The following is a 12,651-nucleotide window of genomic DNA, read 5'->3' on the forward strand; positions in this document are numbered from 1 at the left end:
CTTAAGGATATGCAGAGGACACACTGTGCCCAGGTGAGTTTTACACTGTCAGACTATACAAGTAAGAACATGCTTCACTGTTAGGTGTGTTTAACACTATAACATGACATACCGTTGGAACACCTAAATACCAGTAGATGTAATAAAAGAAATAGGGGGCTGGGGATTTAGCTCAGCGGCATAAGCGCCTGCCTTGCAAGCAGGCAGTTGTGAGTTCGATCCCCGGTACTGATAAAAAGGAAAAAGACATAAATAAATAAATAAATAAATAAAAGAAATAGAATTTGTTACTTTCCAATCTAAGAATTCAAATATTTTAAGAAGTAGTTATGGAAGTGTTTCTAAGAGCCCAAAGACATTGTATCTAAACAAGAAAACTAAGCTAATACCTTAAAACACTCACATTTAAGATGAAGAACTTAAGTGATCATACCTATTGTTAGTAGTCAAATCACACTGAAACCCAGAGGCCTGGTGGGAGAACCTCACGAGCGGACACCGGGCGTGCAGGATTTTCTGGACACTCACACAGCCAGGGCCGAAGTGGTCAAGGCACTCTCCTATCACAGACAGGATTTTCTGAGTTGCAATTCTTTCTGAAGCAACATTTTTCACTTGAAATTCTATCAAAAAATTTCCTTTGTTCTGAAAAATAAAGAAATTTGCAAATAGAAGCTTTTTAAAAAATTAACAAACTTTTCTTGCAAAACAAACACAGAAACCACAGAATAAGAATTCTTCATACAATCAGTCAAAACCAGACTTAACATGTTCCTGACAGGCTGTCATTCATATCCCACTGCCAGGCAGCTTGGACCCCTAGTGCGGTACACGCACAACTGTCCCACCAGGCAGGCAGCCTGTACCACTTGACGGGACAGTCACACATGTACCAGCTGTGGGAGTACGTTAACAGATACTTCTGTTTCTCTAGAATATACAGCACTACGTTAAAATCATTTACTTTTTATGATTAATTGCTATTCCACAGTACAATAGGTATTATAAATATTATAGACAGAACCACTCATTCTAGTAATCCAGCAGACATACATTTGCCTGTTCCCCGCAAGCCGTTCACTGTAATGGTTATTACAATCCCACAGCGGTACAATACAGGCCTAAGAATGCCAGATTGATATGGTACAATTCAGGGTGCAGGACATACAGATTTAAATGTTTAAGAAATTTATTTAATAAAATACCACAAATGATTGGGAAATACACTTGGTTGACAAATGAGTCCAATGGCCATTTAAAAAAAAAAAGAAAACTAAAAAACTAGATCCCTAGTTTAGTCCTAAAATTGAAGTAAATTCAACAAGGATCAAAGACTGAAATGTAAGGACCAGAGATTTAGCTCTGTGGTGTAAATGCCTGCCTGGCAAGCGCAAGGTTGAGAGTTTGATCCCTGGTACCAAAAAAAAAAAAAAATTTTTCATTAAAAAAAAAAGACTTGAATGTAAAAAGTACATCAGCAAAATACTAGAAGACAGCAGCTGATTGTTTTTATATTAAAATAGTAAACTAAGCTTGACAAAAAAATACGTAAGACCCAAAGAAAGTATTGTGATTGCATAAAACTTGTCCATTTTCTTTTTTTTTTTTTTTTTTTTTAACTTGTCCATTTTCTACTAGATTAAAAAAACCAAAACACCAAACACATACATACTAAAGGCTGATTTATGAGAGGTTTATATAACTGAAAGGAGACTAGGGAGACCTGGTCAAATTCTTAAAATGGTCAAAAATAACCCGAAAAAGAAATCACATTAGAAATATAAACAGTTATCAAACTTAGTAAAAGATGCTCACCTTCTCTGGAAACTAAAGAAAGTAAAGTAGTAATGAGATTTTTTTCCCCTGTACTGGAAACTGAATGCAGAACTTATGTACTGAGTTACATCCCCAGCCCTTTTTAAATTCTTGGTCCTTTAAAACAGGTTCTAAGTTGCCCAAGTGGGACTTTAACTCGAGATCCTCCTGCCTCTGCCTCTTGAGCAGCTGGAATTGTAAGACTTTGCCATCATGCTCGAGTGAGACTTTACCTACAAGTCTGACCAAGGAAAACTATCACCAGCAATAACGGGTAAGAAAAACACACATAGTGTTGTTGGTGGAGTGTAAACCAGGATATACTTCCTGTAGAACTTACCTACTGAGACTTCAAATGTATCTTTTAACTATTAAATGCTGGGAAACTATTTCAAATCAGTATTTGCATGAATGAGTCAATTTACAAAGATGTCCTTTCACTGCAGCACTACTATGTGGTAGGCAGATTCTGCCACCTCCACTTGGCTTAATAAGCTCCGTTACTCTCAACCACCCCTCTTAAACTCATTCCGCATAAGGAGGACGCAAGGGGATCATGGACATCCAGCCCACTCCTCCCTGCTGAGTGGACCAGCATGGACAGCTGATCTCTACTGGGAGCTAGGAGGGGGCTCAGGGGCACCTGTGCTGCTGAAACATGGGACCCAGAAGCTTTGAGGCAGGCACAGCCACCCATACCACAGCACGGAGAACAGACAGCGGATGAGGTAGGAACGGGAAGATGGAGAAATGAAATGCATAAAGAAACATACAGAGAAACAGACGCTTCCTGCCTTCTTGGTAATTTGTGCCTCCCACTTCCTGGCCATTCCCAGTACTCACCCACACTCCTGCCTGAAGTTTTAGGGTGCTTCCTCTGTTCTGCTAAAGCTGGTCTGAGTTTCCCTTTGTTACAAGTGAAGACTCTCCACTAATATAGCAGCCACAGAGAGTTCAGAGAAAGATAAAATCTAATTACCTAACAAACAAGACTAGCTGAATTATGACACATTCATTTGAGGGGACATTCAGAGGCTACCAAAGAGTAGGTTCAACCGCCAAATGCCATTAATGGGGAAAATCAAGTTATAATTTGTAGAATAAGTTGTAAGTCATAAAGATTAGTTTTGCTTAAAAATATTTATAAAGGGAAAAAATCCAGAATAAAACCATTAAACTGTTCACAGTTCCCTAAAGATGGTTGTGCAGTTAAATATATATAGTTTTATAATCAGAAAAACACAAAATAATGTAAGCATTACTTGGATAAAATCCTTACAAACAAAAATATTGTATCTTACTGAATTCTGTCATCTATAGACTTCTATGTACTAGGATGTTTTTATACTAAAAGAAATAAAAAATTTTCCTTATAAACAATGACATTTCAGAAAGTTGGGCTTAGTCATTTGGGCTTAATGTCTCTTTGTAACTTCAAGCTTCTCTAGTCCACTGTATTTTAAAATGCAAAGATATAAACTTATCTAGGAAGTAGAACCCCCAAAAAGAGTAACCAACCAACAAAGTATGAATCTCAACAGAAAAACAAAGAAAGAGACATCTTCCACTGACTAAACAGGGTAAGAAACAGTTCTGAGCCATCTCAGGATAGTAAGACTGTATCCGAGAGAGGAGAGTCAGACCCAGTGTGAAGGAGTAACTGTGGACTCAGAAACAGAGAAAAGTGAGACTCACAACGAAGGTGACAGTGAGCTTTATAAAACAGAAAGCGCTCTAAATGAGAATGCCAAAACCTTTAAGGTAACAGAAGTGCAAACAGCCCTAGAAGAACACAGATCTGAGTGATGGGGTCAGAGGCAGGAAATGGAGAGCTGTAAACTGCGAGTGGGATGTAACATCCAACAACGCACCCTTCTCTCGCCTTGAGTGAGAGACCCCATCCCTGCACCTCCATGCTAAGTGTGGTCCTGGCCTTGGCTTTGGCCAATGAAATGTGTGCAGAGGCTTCCTGGGTCACTGCCACGTAGAAGCTGAAAGGTCGGTATCAAATCTCTAGGGTCTTCTCACAACTCCAGGGGAGGTGGAGGCACAGGACGATGCGAAGGTGGGCCAGGTGGGCACCTGGGAGCTGCAGTGGGCAGCACTCTGGGGCTCTGGACACACAGCTCAGCGAGACAGACATAGCTGGGGACTGGAGGAGCACCTGCTGCAGCCCAGGGTCCAGACGTATCTCCACAACTAGTGTCCTGGAGGGGCCGCAAGGGCTGCCTAGGAATGGCTTCTTCTTGTCATGCCACCCCTGCCTCCTGGAAACAGAAAGCACAGAGGCTCTGAGGGGACACAGCTGGGGGTCGCAAAGGAGAAAGAGAAGTTCCAAAGCCATAGGAGTCCTCAGGTGGGGCTGCCGCTGAGGTTAGGAGGAAAAGGGAGTGATCTGCACGCCCGCAGGGCCCAGGGCTGGCCCGAGACCCAGGCAGGCCAGCGTGTTCACCTGGAGCTCCCAGGCACTGCCTGCCCAAGGCCCAGAAGTGGGCTCTCCTGAAGGGTGCTCTTGACACCAGGTCAGGTGAGTGCATGCAAAAGGCGCGAGCTCTCTCTTTCAGGGACCTACGGCACAGCTGCACCTGGCTTTACTTTGTGCTATTTTATGGGAGTTCAAACTTCTCTCTGCTCAGGGACCAGAACTGTTCTGATGACTACAAGGTGCAGGAACTTCATTTTCATGACGACAGGCAATGACCCGTCAACTTCTGAATCATACAGGAAAGCACAGCCCCTTTCTTCTACTTCATCTCCCCTAACAAATACCCAGTTATTCAGTCACTGTCTTGTCCAAGTTTCTCAAGAAGAGAAACCAACACGAAATACCTATTCCTCAACAGGGTTTTTTGTTCAGCTCTTAGCCACTCCGGTGCCTACAGAGACTGCCCCACTCTTATATGTAATCAGTCAGGAACGGAATGCAGCAGTTTGAGAGCGCTCTGACTTGGAGCTCCCTGGGCTTGACTCTCCCCACTAAGCAGCTTGTTAATTAAACTGTTCTAAATCCGAGCTTCCTCTCAGGAAAATAGAGATAGCAGTCTTTGCTTCCCTGGGTCCAATGGGCACATTTAAAACAAACTCCCGCAGTCAACAGCGCTTGGCTGCCATTGTTCCTCTGCTGGTGACATCAGCAGCAACTCAACCCAGGCGACTTCCGTTCAGGAAGAGATGGAGCCAGTGCTTGGTCACTCCTTGTGACAGTGCTGAAGCACACACTCCGGCCAGGGGCGCCAGGGTCCCCAGTGCCTCGCTGCTCCCACCCTGCTCTTCACGTTTCCCTGACTTTCACCTTCCCATGCGTGACCCAGGCTGAAACCTTTTCTTGCACTTATCTATTAATCTCAGCGTGCACAAACGGTGTCTTCTGTGTGCTAGTCAGGAGGATTCAACGGTGCAAACAACGCATGCTGTCAGCCAGGTTAGAGAACTCCAGTTTGGAGCCTGTAGTCTGACGTGGTGGTCACTTACCCTCTGACCACTTGAAATGTGACCAGCCTGCACTGAAATATGTGGGAGTGTAAGATGCATATTGATTCTGACAAGTAAAACAGAAAGCAAAATATCTCTGTATTTGTATTTTTATATTGTTTATGCTGACAGTATTTTGGTCATGATTATTTTTAAAAAAGCAAATGGAATTAATTCAATAAAAGGAAAAAAGGAAATGAATAAAAAGCAAAAAGAGAAAGAAAAAAGCACAGAGGTTAGGCCTGGAGGCATATCTATAATACCGGCCCTCTAAGAGGCTGAGGCAGTAGGATTACAAGCTCAAGCCCAACCTGGGCAACTTAGCAAGATCTTGTCTCAAAATAAAACATTAAAAAAGAGCCAGGAGTGTAACTCAGTGTGAAGGCCTAGGTTCAATTCCCAGTAATTAAAAAATAAAATAAGAGTAAAAAGTATTAAAAACAGAAAACAAATCTTATTCTTTAAGAACAATGTGTACTGAGTTTAGAAATCAACAGTTATAATTTTATTAAGTTCAAAGATTTCTTCTAATTTTTATAAAGGATCACAGTAATATAAACAAATACGATTACCTTCTGAATGTCGAGCTTCTTAGTTTCATCTAGATCCAAAAACATGTCCAGATCACACCCTAACTTCCCAAAAGTGTTCACTGAGGATCCAAAAGGTTTGACTCTACAGTCTGGAAAATAGGCAGCCGCTATGTCTTCAATAAGAGAGGAGGTGAGATAACGGAGCCGGGTGTTCTCTTCTGTCAGCTGGAATTCCTTCAGGAGTGTATTCAGCTGATCATCTATCTAGCTGGCCAAAATAAAAACAGCAAAATACAAAAAAAGTGTGGTCACATAAAAGAACTGTTATTTTATTCTGCAGATCTGATGGCTCTGGGTACCTATCTTTAAAATAGGTATTTTTCCTTTTGGTCTTTAAGGTAGATTTTTTTTTTTAATGTCCTTTAAAAAGCACTGAGAAATGATGCAAAGAAAAGTGGGCAAGAATTAGAACTACTGCTTATCGTATGAAATGAACATCAAGTATTGTTTTAGGACAAGGAAAGTAGCAAAGTGTCCCATAAGAGGCAAACCAACCACAGAGACAGACCTGGGGGAGTGAACACTGAAGGACAAGGAACACCACAAATACACAGCTCAGGGAGTGAAGAACCAAGATTCCTGCTGCTTAGAAATGACCACACGTATTCACTGAAGACTGGTGTTAGAATAATCAGACTATGAAATTGTGGAGTACAGCTCAGTATTAAACAGGAAAAAAAAAATCAAAGCTTCAATTTCCTCCAGTTTTAAACAATACTGAAAATAATTGAACTAAACATTCACTTAAAAAATAAATAAAAGAAACACTACATAAGTGAAAGGGTTTTGGCCCAGACAGGACACTGTAGCCAGGAAAACCTCAACCGGAAGCAGGAAGCCCTATCTCCCCTGCCCCTAGGAAGTTACCTGTGACGCCATCTTCCCATCCCTGGAAATTTACATATGGCGCCAAACCTAGGACCAACGGGCTACCTGTGCATCCCTAATGCCTGCCTTAGGTTCCACCCCAAACCCAGGCTATTTACATGCCCCCACGCCACGTGTCCGCCGGAGAGATTGCGGACGCCAGCGGTAGGGGTGCCGGTCATCTCTCTCCGTGTTCTCAGAATAAAGGCCACTTTTTATTTTATACTTCTCATCTTTTGGAAATATTTTTCATCTTTTGGAAATAATCCTAGCAATAAGGTTAAAAGCAAAACATTTAAGAATTAGAAAATCAAACGGAAAACAGTATTTTTGATTCTTTCCAAGGATCCCTAAACTAGCTTAAAGTATGTTATACTTTATGAATATACTTTATGAATAAGAAAAACAAGACAAATCTGAGTAAGAAAAACCAAGGCACAATAGTAGGACAAAGGAAAGAGAAAACCAGAAGTAAGACATCACAAGGCTTATAGAATACCATGCACAATTTTATGTCACCTATGCCCAGAGAAGAGAAAAAGCCTGAATCCTCCTAAGAGGCCACAACACTAGAAGACTGCGGGTACAGCAGGGGAATGAGACCTGGAGACCTGGAGATGAAGATTCTCACTTCTCACTCAATGTGTCTGGTGCTTTGGTTTTGAAACACAAGCCAAATAATTAATAAGAGATATTAAAGCTACAAAAGAAATTAGCTAAACAAATGCACTAATGTACTTCTAAAATACAACTTGAATAGGGTTTATTCTGGGAATGCTCAAATGGCCAGAAGTGAGAACAAAGACACAGGAGAAAAACTGTGTAAGAATCCATAGTCGCACATCAGTTATTGAGAAATCTCACATGGGAAACCCAGGATCCACTTGGTACACCGAGCCCAGTGAATTCTTGCAAAGCTAGAAACACAAGGAAATGCCTCTCCTTCGTAACACCCCTACCACCGCCTTCCAGCCGCCTACTCCTTCCCATCTTACAGGGCTGAAGCCGCGTCCAGCAATGCGGCTTGGATACTGCCGAACTTTCAGAGTATCTGCAGGGTGAACTTACACTCTCCGCAGCACAAAGCAATTCAGAAAGCTTTCTGTTTGACGGAGGCAGCTGGTTATTCAACAGCACTTGTGGCTGCTCGGAACCTTGGCTCGGCGGACTCCTCAGCTTTAAACTGAGGAAGCGGGACCGGAAGGGAATTGCAGCCTCTGTGCCGTGGGCAGGAGTCTGGGTCCGCTTCAACAGGGAATCCACGCTGTCCTTTTGGCAAAATTCCACAACCGCATAGAAACCCTGCAACAAGAAAAGACAACACATTTCACAATGATCCATTTAACACAGTGATAACGAAAGGTCTTCAGAATGTACCAGCACGCTGCAGAATGACTTTTGAAATTTTTAAGTGACTGCAACCTGAGTGCTGATTTTATTCACTGTAGCATTAAAAAGGAGTACTATAAAGTTCTACCAGTCAAGAGAAAATGAAAATAATGCTGAAATAGAAATTAAAAGGCAAAAAAGTAAGCCTCTCCTATTGGCCTTCATTTAGACACTGAACTAGGTGATCCAAAATACTCTAACAGTGAATTCTAAAATGCTGCTATAAGGATTTGCTTCTTCCCTTTCTGTTATTATTGTAGTGGTGGTCATTGAAGACTGAAGAGACAGACAGAGAGAGAGAGAGAGGCTGAGAGAGACAGAGAGAGAGAGGGAGAGGGGGGAGAGAGAGAGACAGAGACAGAGACAGAGACAGAGAGAGAGAGAGAGAGAGAGAGAGAGAGAGAACCACAAAGAAATTTAGATAAGGAACAATGTGAGCTACCAAGAGAATCCAACTTTACCACAATACAAAAGACAACAACAAAAATATCTACCCTTCAAAAGGAGGTTAGGTTAAATTGTTTTTCACATACGTACAAAGCTCTCATAGAAGAAATGACTGTGAATACGTCCATGCTGGGATAAATACTTGAGAAACTTCCTTTCACTGACTTTATTTTGGCAGTGTATTAACACGGTCCGCTGGGCCTGCTCTCGTCTTTCGTTCTGCACCTCGGAGAAGGTCTTTTTGGGAGTCTTATCCTTGGAGCCTAGGAATGAGACAAACACATGTCCACGACATATGAATATACATGCATGCAAAACTTAACACACTATGATAAAGTATACAAAGAGCTTATACTGAATCTCCACAACGTCTTCCTGCTCTTATTTTTCCCTTTCTTCAAGTATTGTTAAGATATGTTATCTCAAAGTCCATTTTACTATTCTGTGACTATTACTAAATATATCCTTTTTATAAATTTTGATTTGCTACATTTAATGGACGGTGTTAAAAATAAAGTGGCATAAAACCTTAAAAGGAAAGCCATTTTTACTGTTTTTCTACATACAGGCACGTAAAATCTGTGCAAACTGTCCTAAAGCCTAAAGAAACAACTATTAGCCTGTGTGCAATGAGACAGTGATCTCTGAAGTTCAATGTTCTGCAGCAAGGTATTAAGGAGTTTTTCTCTGTCAAGATTCTTGATCTACCTCAATTACCATCAAATTACCAGTTATCATGTGCTCTGTATCAGAGAAGTCAGAGAGTTTACAACCTAGCTGTGAACCAAGAAGAGACCATAAGTTTACTGAGGAAGCAGAGGGATTTTTGTTTGTTGGCTGGTTTTCACTTATTAAAAGCCCTTCTAGAGGTAAAAGTCCTACTGGGAATGAAAATAAGAATGACAGTCAAGAATTAAGGAAGGATAAACAAATGAACTAAGAATAAGGAAGAAAAAGATCAAGTGTGAAGAAAATAGTAAAGCCACACACACTGAATTTTAACAATGTGGCCTCCAATCTCGGCAAGACATTTAGCTCTCAGTAGGGTATTTAAAAGTCTAAGGCAGGCGTGGTAAGCCACGTCCGTAATCCCAAAACTCAGGAGGCTGAGGCAGGAGCATCGCTGTGAGTTTCAGGCCAGCCTGGGCTACACAGTGAGTTCAGAGCCAGCCTGAACTACCTAGTAACACCCTGTTTCAAAAAACAAAAAACAAAACAATCCATAAAACTAAAAGTCTAGAATCTCTCAGCCTGATACTAGTACTCTCAACAAAATTCCAAATAGAATCAAAAGCCTAACTGATATCTGGAAATTAGCCTAAGCTTTTAGCCTCATGAGTTTTTTTGAAATTTATATCAGTACGTGTTTTCAGTACTTAATTTTTAATGCTGTAAACCTGATGAGTCCAGGAAATTCTCCAAATACGCTCTCTTAGTTTCAGCAAGCTCTGAGACATCTTTGTGGACACTGGCAAACTGAGCTTGCGAGTGTCAACCCGGATGGGCAGCTCCAATGGCCCACAGAGAACTCAGTCCAAACCTGCTCAGCACTGTAACGAGGTGGGGAACATGGAGGAGTATCCTTCTTACACCTGCTGTGCTGTATTAACGCTGGAAATGTGTCTTTTAAGGATGTGCCCTCTTCTCCACTCCCACTGCCAGGTCTTTAACATCAATCTTATATATCAGGACTGTACTATCCAAACAGCTAGACTCTCAAACGGTCTTAGTTGCCCTACTTTTGTCATTTTCAAGCAATTTTTCACACTGTGATCTTTGTACAATGATGTTTTTTAACATCGTAGTCTTTGACTTTTCTGCTTAAAATCCTTTAGTAGCAATTCACTTTTGTGGGGGCAACCAGGGATTGAACTCATGACATTGCATTTGCGCGAAAATGCTGTGCATTTGAGCTCCATCCCTGGCAGGGACTCACTGTCTTAAAGATCAAGTCTAAGGTCCATAGTACAGAACCGATGCAGCCAGAACCTCACACTCCCTTCCCCGTCAGTGTCTGCCTCCTGCATTTTTCATACACGGTATTCAACACACCCAAACTGTCACACACTACAAACTTTCTTGCCTTTACCCCTCTGCAGGAGTGCCCACCTTCTCATTTTCTGTCTGGCAAAATCCCATTCCTCCTCCAAATTCTGCTCAGGTCTGTGAAGCCTTCTGATTCTCCATGGCAGAATTTCTTCCACCTCTGTATTACCTTACTTTAGCATCTATGAAGGAACGTAATTCACAGTACTGTTATACACTTATTTAACAATATGGAAGAGTATCTTCTTCCGCGTGGAGGACAGCAACAACTCTGCCCTTGTTCAACTGGATCTCAGTTCACTATCATCCTCCTTCCTGTCAGTTGCTGTATCCTTCTCTTCTTAGGCTACAGGCTCTGTCTAAAGCATCTCACCCCATCTTCAGCTGTAATTATCACTTACACGTTCTTGTCTCCAATTTTTATTGAGTCTACACTGACATCCAACTGCTTACTGAACAAGTCAAACAGTATAGAAGTTTATATAAGTAAAAATCCTGCTCTAGATCATTGCTAACTATTAAGTGTGGCCTTAGCTTTCAATACTTTTTAAAGTTGTATCAAAATAAAAACACAGTATATAATGGGGGAAAAATTAACCTAGCAGTGGTTCTATAAAATAATTCTAGAAATCTGATAAAAACTCAAAATGCCTCAGAGGACTGTCATGTTTGTATATGTGTGTATATATATATATATATATATATATATGTGTATGTATATGTATATACATATATATATGTATGTATATGTATTACCTATGTATATATACATATATATGTGTGTATGTATGTGTATATGAGTATATATACTTATATATATGATTTCTACCTTATTAAAAATTCAAGTTCACAGGGTAATACTATTTTGTGTTTTTTGCTAATTACTGGTCAGGACACATAACAGACATAAAGAATATTATTGAGCCAAAGAACACTGAGAAAGGGACAACAAAACCTCCAGAATGTGATAAAGAATTACCAGTGAGGACTTATGCCACCAAGGGGTAGACGGACTAAGGAGAGCCTGAGAGCTGAGCGCCGTCTTCAAATACAGCAACTTCCTCTCATACAAGTATGTACACACTTCTTTCCTACTCCCTTAAACAGGGCAGGGATCATTATGGAAACTAACGCACGAAGCCAAACACATAAGAAACTAGGCAGCTTCATGCAGAACTGAGCTACTGCTTGGTGCCTTGGGTAATGGCACCCCAGAGACAGACACACGCACAGAAACACACCCTCTTTGTGGGCACAGAGTGGAACTGTAGATACAGTCATCTACCATCACACTTAACTCCCTCCCATTAAGTAGGCCAAGGTTGCCAGATGATTCTGGACACTTGTTTTGGTCCAAAAGTTAGGCATAAAATCAATCAAAATCTTTCCTGGAATTTTCCAAAGATAGGTAAGAGATTTTTATTTCCCTGGAGAATGCTGCAAGCATGTGAACATGGAGCTATCAACCCCACCACCAGCACACCCATGAGGAAGAAACTGAAATTAAAAGGCTCCAAACAACAGCTGAGGGGCAGAGCTAAAATGTGCACTGACCGTAACAATTCAGGCGAGTTTGTTACGTGGGTTTGTGTGTTGTCCCACGCCAACTTAAATTAGCTCTTGTCATTTGCACCCTTGAATGATATACTCTTCTCTCTTACTTCTCTTACCAGTCACATTCTCTTACTACAGCCTCCTTCTTAGGTGAAAGCTGTCAAAACTAAGATGAACATGGACATGGAAGCTTCGTAGATTCTACCTCATTACAGGTAATTTCCCAACCACTAGAATCTGATCACATTGGATTTATGAGAGCAAGTGTTCCTTATTACCATAAAACATTACTATGACTGCTTAGGCCATGAGTTCTCACACTGAGTAAAAAGTTAAATTTGGATATTTCTCAAGTTCTTTCCAATTATAAATTACATGCCTCTAAGTGAGAATATGGTATAGTTATCTTCATTTTTTTTTTTAGAAATGGTAAAGAAATCTGAACGAGCATTTTGTTGTCATTAATGCC

At 41.0% G+C, this 12,651-nt stretch overlaps 1 protein-coding gene across 2 annotated transcripts in view; it reads right to left on the reverse strand.

Annotated features, from left to right (window-relative positions):
- Mtpap (mitochondrial poly(A) polymerase) overlaps window positions 1-12,651 on the reverse strand; it is a 23,462-nt gene that overhangs the window by 9,152 nt on the left and 1,659 nt on the right. Inside the window, exons 2-5 of one of the 2 annotated variants that reach the window (XM_003468645.5) lie at window positions 8,673-8,845; window positions 7,815-8,048; window positions 5,859-6,083; window positions 434-645 (exon numbers count right to left, since the gene is read on the reverse strand). In XM_003468645.5, coding sequence (XP_003468693.3) covers window positions 434-645; window positions 5,859-6,083; window positions 7,815-8,048; window positions 8,673-8,845 — 844 coding nt within the window. Of the gene's footprint in view, window positions 1-433; window positions 646-5,858; window positions 6,088-7,814; window positions 8,049-8,672; window positions 8,846-12,651 lie in introns of those variants that run through there. The other variant, XM_063253768.1, reaches the window with a different exon arrangement.

Source organism: Cavia porcellus, unplaced genomic scaffold (assembly GCF_034190915.1).
Source record: "Cavia porcellus strain 051 isolate PalLab524CR breed Dunkin Hartley unplaced genomic scaffold, mCavPor4.1 scaffold_7, whole genome shotgun sequence".
Classification (NCBI taxonomy): Eukaryota; Metazoa; Chordata; class Mammalia; order Rodentia; family Caviidae; genus Cavia; species Cavia porcellus.